The following is a 7,698-nucleotide window of genomic DNA, read 5'->3' as shown; positions in this document are numbered from 1 at the left end:
AATATATTATTCACTGAATGACGTGAAAGCTGATAGGTTGTGGACCAGTTTATTTAGAGATAAATGACCTCTTGAAAGATATTTGTTAGACAAAAATATATTAATGCTCCTGAGACATTAAGGAAAATGTAGAAAGTGCTTCGGATACTTATTTTTGAAGGCAGAGAGGTGTCAAAATTTTAGTGTTTCTAAAATTTACTAATGAAACAATTAAAGTTTCATTTCCTTAAAAATACTACTTTTTTAGAATGTTTCATTCTTCTATTAGTTCAATATTTCTCTCTTTCCTTTTTTCAAGTTAAACTGTGTTGTCTTTGTATGTCCTCAGTAAAAGGATTGATCTTATGTACTCACTCTTTGGTTGTGTACTCACTCTTTGGTTAAAAGAATGTATCCTGTGATGTTCTTGAATTTTCAATTTTTGGTTTTACCATTACTCATTAGCTCCTGAACCTAACAGAGGCAAAATTAGATCGATGTTTAGTAATCACAGCTCAACCACTATCCCTACTGGGAAGGTATCAATGTTAGCAATGTTAATGAAATGGCAACATGGGAGGTACACATTCTCATGACTTTAAATGTTTAAAAATTTGTGTATTCCCATATAAATGACTTGAAACAACATTTCATTGAGTTTATTATAAAAATAAGTTTTGCTCACAAACCAGTAATTAATAGAAATCTGATGTGTACTGTTTTTCCTAATAGAATAAAGAAAGCTAGGAATTGTTTGACACATTGGGATGCAAATAGAATTGGTGAGTTACAGATTTATTTTATCCAATGAGCAGGTTTGATCCCACTAAGGCCTTCATGTGATCATCTAACAGAAGGATTAATGAGCAATACAAATAAGCCTTCACTTTTCGAAGTAAACACTATTTTTCTTAATTTACAAAATATGTGTCTTTAAATCTGATGTTGAAAATTATCAGCAGTAAAACTGATTTATGAGGTCATTACTTAAAATTATCTTTTTTTCCTAAATGCATTCCTTTCTTTCTTTTTCTTTTTCTTTTTTTCTGTATTGGAGATTGGAGAGGGGCACTCTACCACTGAGCCTGTTTTTTATTTTCCATGTTGAGAAAGGGTCTTGTTAAGTTGCAGAGATTGGATTCCAACTTGTAATCCTCTTGCCTTAGACTCCCAAGTAACTGGGATTACAGACATACATCATCCCACCTGCCTCCTAAAAGTATCTTATATTTCTATTTTCAAATTAAATTAGAGGCCAATTGCATTAATATGTTTTTATAACTATATGCTCAGAGTCTATTGAAAAGGCTATGATGTCCATACTTACCAGACTAAAAAATGACAGGAAAAACCAGATAGATAATTTAAATGCTTAGAAAAATATCAGTGTGTCAATTGTGCCCTGGAAATAAGGGTGGCACTTTTGAAAGCTTCAGTGATTCTTAGTAGCCTGGACACTTGAAGCATTAGGAGGAATTCCAAATAGTCTAGCATTTTAACACTTTTTATTTTATTTATTTGAAGCTTAATTACTGGCATTTTCTCTCCACTTCTTCCTGAGGTTTATTTGCTTCCATTCTCCCTTTGAAAGAATCCATGCAAGTATCTGCTCCAAGGTACTCCCCAAGGACGATCATCATTTTTGGAGATATTAGACTAGAGAAAAACATAGAAAAAAGTTGTGACCTTTTACAATCCTTTCAGTAGTTGAAGAGACTACATTGCAAAGATTAAGTGAAAATTCCACAAAGTTTGAAATGTCGTGATCTATGTTGTGCAACTGTCCCATTAGGGAGGGATGGGCAGAGAAGTGTTCCTGTCACAATTAGTTGAGGGCCATCAATACCCTCAATGTTGTCCATCTTGGCTCCACCTTGGAATCATCCCTTTAGTTTTTAAAAAGTACCAATTAATTCATATATTACACTCATTGTTTCTTTCAAAAGATCAAATGGCCCTGGACTTACTGTTATTTCTAGTTTTAACTACTGTTTACTAGACTAGTAAACAGTAGTTAAAACTAGAAAGAAAACCAGACAAATTAAGCAGAATATCTGGGGTTTGGCATCCAGGGATCTATAGTATCAAATGGGGCCCAGGTGATTCCAATGTGCTCCTGAGCTTTTTGATGATAGAAGCTGTATCTTCAGATCACTTTTGTTTACAGCAGCCCATTGGTTCTCAACTTGACTCAGCAAATATTTTTGGATGCTTATTACATGTTAGGTGCTGTCCTAGGCAGGAGCACAAATAGGAAGCAATTCAGAAAATGTGTTTTGTCCTCAGGGAGACTGTAAGCTGGCCAACGACTACAGTGTGATGGATGAATGATACAAGAGGAAGGGAAAAGCATCAGGGGATCATACAGTGCAGGACCTTGACCTGCCTAACCAAGTGGGCAAGCTAAGGATGAATAGGAAATATGTGGAATGTATATAAATAGGAAAGAAAGTATGGTATTTGCCAACAATATAACCCCAAATGCTTCAAAATCCAAAGCTTTTTGAGCACCCACATGATACCACAAATGGAGAATACTATACCTTATCTGACAGGTCATGATCAAATGCAGACACAGTAAAACTATTGTACAAAATTGCCTTCTGCTATTTGTTTAAGGTGTATATGAAACAAATAAGTTTCATGTTTAGACTTAGGTGCCATCTCCAGGATATCTCATTATGTATATGCAAATATTCCAAAATCTGAAAAAATCTGAAATCTCAAAGACTTCTGGTCTGAGGCATCTCCTGGATGGATGGGAAGCAATCTTTACTTACAGCAGGGGAGGAGTGCATCCTGATAGAAAAGCTTTGTAATCTGTTGGGAAACTGGTTTAAAGCTAATCTAGCACACATTAGCTGTTTAATCATGCAAAATTACTTTCTTTAAACTTTGGATTCCCTAAAAATGATAAAATTCATGCAAAACTGTCAGTGCAGTAACTGGCACATAAGCCTCGATTATGTTAGAAGTAAGCCTGGGTTGGAATCATCCATGAATATCCCAGAGTTTACTGGACTGACCTTGTAGGAAGTTGTAGAAACTGTTTTACTAAAATAAATGAGGAATTTTTCAAATATTTTTAATATCTTCCTAGCAGAACATTCAGGATTTTAACCTTTCTTTTCGAAACAGAACTCTACTCAAATAATTGGTTGAAAACAGAAATGCACAAAACAAAAACAGAAAAGCAAAACCTCCCAAATAATTCAGATGCTATTTGTTTCTGTACTGAAACAAACAAACAAAAAACAAACAAAAAAAAGTATGCTCTGCAAGGCCTAAATCGTGGTTAAATTTTGTGTCTGAAGTAATCAAGACACAGCTAGCAAGAATCCAATAAATTGTCCTTGTGCTATTAAAGTTCTTCCTCTCATCTTTTGAAAAATATGAAGTTTCTCAAAGAAGTAGCAATGCTTGAACAATTTGTTTACAAACAACCAAAGGGATATTGAGATCACTATTAACTTACTGCTTAAGGACAACTGCAAAGTATGCAAATTTGGGAATTAGGAGGTAAACTTGTTCCTCTAAAATAGCGTTGAAAATTTTTTGGGCCACATACTCCTGCTCCAGTAGAGGTAATAGAAATTGATACCTGGAATAACAATAATAAAAGTTATGTCATTAGAGTGGTATATTTTTATAGTCATTATGAGCATCAATTATTAAATTTCAGACATGGGATTATAATAGGTTGCTTTAAATAGTCAAAAAAAGAGTAAATATTAGGGATTGCTTTGTGTTTTCTCTCCAGGCTAATATTAGGAACAGTGCTAACACATTTAATTTCCTCTAGTGAACTTCTTGCCTTTGTTTATTTTCTGTGTTGTGATGATCTGAACAAATAAAAGCAATTGTTTTAAGATTTATTTGTATCTTTCTTCTTCCCAAACATCAAATAATTGTGCACTGTTAAGTAATAAAATAGTAAATTTAATTTTACCAAAAAAGTATCTTGAGCATGTGTAATGTATCGTTTTAGGTCGACCATTCTTAAGCATTCAACAGAAATAAATATGATCCAATAGGAGTTGAAATGTATGAGAATATAAATAAAGATCCTACAAAGTAATACCTTGTCATTTTATACTTTTATGTACTCTTTCAATTATTAGAACCATACTTGTTAGAGAAATTTTGTTTATCTCAGCTGATTCTTGGAATCTGATTATTTTTCCATAATTGAGTGTTGGCAGTCTTTATTACATTATTCTCCTAAAAGTTTCTTAGAACTTTTAGGAGAATAATGGCATAAAGGTTTCTAACATTTTTTAAAAACTATAACATCTAGGTCATTTTACCCCAATTGTATACCATTTCATTATCATTAACTTTTCTTTTTCTAAACATTTTGTATTTATCTTTTATGTGCCTAGGAACCCTGAGTTCATAAGAGTCATCAATTAACATCAAGGCACTATCTTATCCTGGTTGGTCACATTCTTTCTGACCTTGACAATCTAATTGTAAATAGCACTTTATGACTTATTATTATCAATTCTTACTAATATTGTTATTCTAGTAATAATGTTAGGAAAATATATGTTTTTAAAATATATTTTAAAATATATGCCGTATTACACATGTATAAACTATATATGCACTTACATTATTTATATATGTGTATATATATATATATATATATATATATATAATAGTCTAAGTCTTATAGATATAAAGACTGTCTAGTACATGATTTATAGATAATAATAAGGTATGGGCTACTTTTTCTTATAAATTCTGTGAGATCAATTACTTCTCACAGGATGCATTTATTTTTTGCTGAATTTTGGCAGTACATGTATTTTATTGCATGGATAGACTGTATTTGAATTTTTTTTTGTACCAGGGATTTATATCAGGGGCACTCGACCACTGAGCCACATCCCCAGCCCTATTTTGTATTTTATTTAGAGACAGTGTCTCGCTGAGTTGCTTAGGACCTTGTTTTTGCTGAGGCTGGCTTTGAATCAAAAAGCCTCCCCAGCCACTGGGTGTACTACCACACCTGGTGTCTATTCATTGTTTACCTGTCTTGAGTCAGTTTTGTTTGCTTGTGTCTCCTTAGGAATTTTTCCATTTCATTTAAGATATCTAGTTTGTTTGCATGTATTCCCTTATGATACTTTCTCTTTCTGTAATGATAGTAGTCACGTCTTCTCTTTTACTCTTTTTAAAAAAATTTTTAGTAGTTTCAGTTTTTTCTAATTTCTTTCTTGGACAGTCTAGCTAAAGTTTTTATTTTTTTTATTTTTGGATGTATATGGACACAATACCTTTATTTTGTTTATTTAGTTTTTTATGTGGTGCTGGGGATTGAACCCAGTTCCTCATGCTAGGCAAGCACTCTACCACTGAGACACAACCTCAGCCCTAAACTTTTGTTAATTTTATTGACTATTTCAAAGAATAAGCTTTTGGTTTCATTGATTTTTCTGTTTTCCATTTCCCATTTAGTTTATTTCTGCTCCACTATTCATTATTTCTGCTCACTTTGGATTTAGTATGCAGTTTCTTAAGGTGGAAGATTATTTATTTCGTATCTTTCTTCTTTTTTAATGTCATTTACAGTCATGAATTTCTCTCTGCTTTAATTGTATCTCATAAATTTTGTTATGTTGTATTTCTACATCTTTGTAAATTTCCCAAATATTATTCTCCTTTTGATTTTTAACTTCATTCCATTTTAGTTGGAGAATGTTCTTTGACTTCATTCCTTTCAAGCTTACTGAAGGCCTATCCTGGAGAATGTTCTATATGAACTTGAGAAGAACATGTACCATGTTCTTGTAGAGTAGCATATAGATGTCCATTAGGTATGCTTAATTTATTGTGTTCTGTGCTTATTTGAAATTTTGTTTATTTATTTATTTTTGGTACTGGGGATTGAACCCAGGGGTGCCTAAATATTGAGCCCTTTTTACTTTTTATTGTGAGACAGGGTCTCACCAAGTTGCTTAGGGCCTCCATAAGTTTCTGAGGCTGGCTTTGAACTTGTGATCCTTCTGCCTCAGCCTCTTAAGTAGCTGGGATTACAGGTATGCACTATAATGCTTAGCTGTTCTGTGCCCTTTAGATCACAGGAATATCCCTTTAAAAACTATATGTTTTAAGTTATTTTCTTAGAGGTCTTTCTAGGGTATATAATATGTATCTTAAATTATCAGAATCTACTTTAGAGTTATACTGCCTTAATTTTATTTCTATATAGCTGTTAGTTTTTCTACTGTAATGCTATATTATTATATATTATGCCAATGTATGCCATAAGCCTGATAATACATTGTTTTAGTTATCGCTTCTTAAGTTTTATATTTGATAGAAAATGAGAAAGTAAAGAACAACAAGTATATATAGTCAGAAGTTCAGAAAAAAAACTATATAATATATACTTCTGAACCTTCTGGTTCTTTTCCTCTCCTCCTGTGAATTTGAGTTAGTGTCTAGTGTCATTTCCTTAGTCCAGCACAGCTTTGTTTCCATGCATCTCATTTGTGCTCTTAATATAAAAAAATAGCATTTCTATATATTAAAGATCCAATAATACTATTATGTTCATATTTACTCAATCATCTTTATAATCAATTAATTTAAGAAAGGAGAATAAATACACTTTTGTACTACCTTTTAAAAACAACCTATTTAATTACTAGTGTAAATACTCCTATTTTTTTTTCATGCGATTTCAGATTATTCTCTGGTTTCACTTGCTTTCATTCTGAAGAATTTCCTTTAATATTTCTTGAAAAGTTGGGTATAGCAGTGAATTCTCTGTTTTTGATTCACTTTCATTTTTGAAGTATGAATTTTCCAGATAGAAGATTCTTGGTTGAAAATTTTTCTTTCATCACTTCAAATATATCATCCCACAGCCTCTTGGCTTCCATTGTTTCTGTTAGGATGTCATCTGTTAATACATTTGGACTCCATTGCATATGATGAGACTTTTTTTTTCCCTTTTGCTTCTTGCAAAATGATGATGATGATGATGATGATGATGATGATGATGATGATGATGGTGGTGGTGGTGGTGATGGTGATGATTTGTCTTTCAACAGTTTGATTATGATGTGTTTGGGGTTTATCATACTTGAAGTTCACTGATTTTTTAAAAATAGTTGTACATATTCATGCGATTTATTGTTGCATATTTGAATATGCACACAGTATTAAATGATAATTTGGTTAATATCACTCCCCAGAATAAATTAATTTTTTATCAAGTTTAGGAGGTTTTCAGACATTTTTTCTTTAAATATTCTTTCTGCTTCTTATATTTTATCTTCTGTTTCTCTTATTCTCATCTTGTACATGTTTATGTATTTAACAGTGTCCCAAAATTTCCCTGAGGCTTTGTATTTTTTATTTTGTTTTTTCTTTCTTTTATTTATATAAATTTAAGCTCACTCATTCTTTCTTCAGCCACCCAAATCTGTTGAGTCTCTCTAGTGAATCTTTTCTTATGGTTATTTTTTTCCACTCCTAAATTTACAGTTGTTTTTTCTTTTTACTTCCTATCATTGATATTTGAAAGACATTTTCATCATGTCTTCCTTTCATTTTTAAATATGGACTCCTTTAGATCTTTGAATGTATTTATAATAGCTCTTTGAAGTTTGATGAGTGCAATATATGGGCTCCCTACACGATAAATTTTTATTGCCTATGTTTTCCCCATGTATGGGTCATACTTTCGTATTTCTTTGTATATCT

General features: G+C 32.1%; 1 protein-coding gene across 1 annotated transcript in view; it reads right to left on the bottom strand.

Moving 5' to 3' along the window:
* Positions 1-1,508: 1,508 nt before the first annotated feature.
* LOC114090552 (short-chain dehydrogenase/reductase family 16C member 6-like) overlaps positions 1,509-7,698 on the bottom strand; it is a 33,309-nt gene continuing 27,119 nt past the window's right edge. The window contains exons 5-6 of the mRNA XM_027932778.1: positions 3,455-3,580; positions 1,509-1,635 (exon numbers count right to left, since the gene is read on the bottom strand). Of these exons, the coding sequence (XP_027788579.1) occupies positions 1,509-1,635; positions 3,455-3,580 (253 nt within the window). The remainder of the gene's footprint in view (positions 1,636-3,454; positions 3,581-7,698) is intronic.

The sequence above is a fragment of the Marmota flaviventris genome, chromosome 15, assembly GCF_047511675.1.
Source record: "Marmota flaviventris isolate mMarFla1 chromosome 15, mMarFla1.hap1, whole genome shotgun sequence".
Taxonomy (NCBI): domain Eukaryota; kingdom Metazoa; phylum Chordata; class Mammalia; order Rodentia; family Sciuridae; genus Marmota; species Marmota flaviventris.
This window is presented reverse-complemented; position numbering and strand designations above follow the sequence as displayed.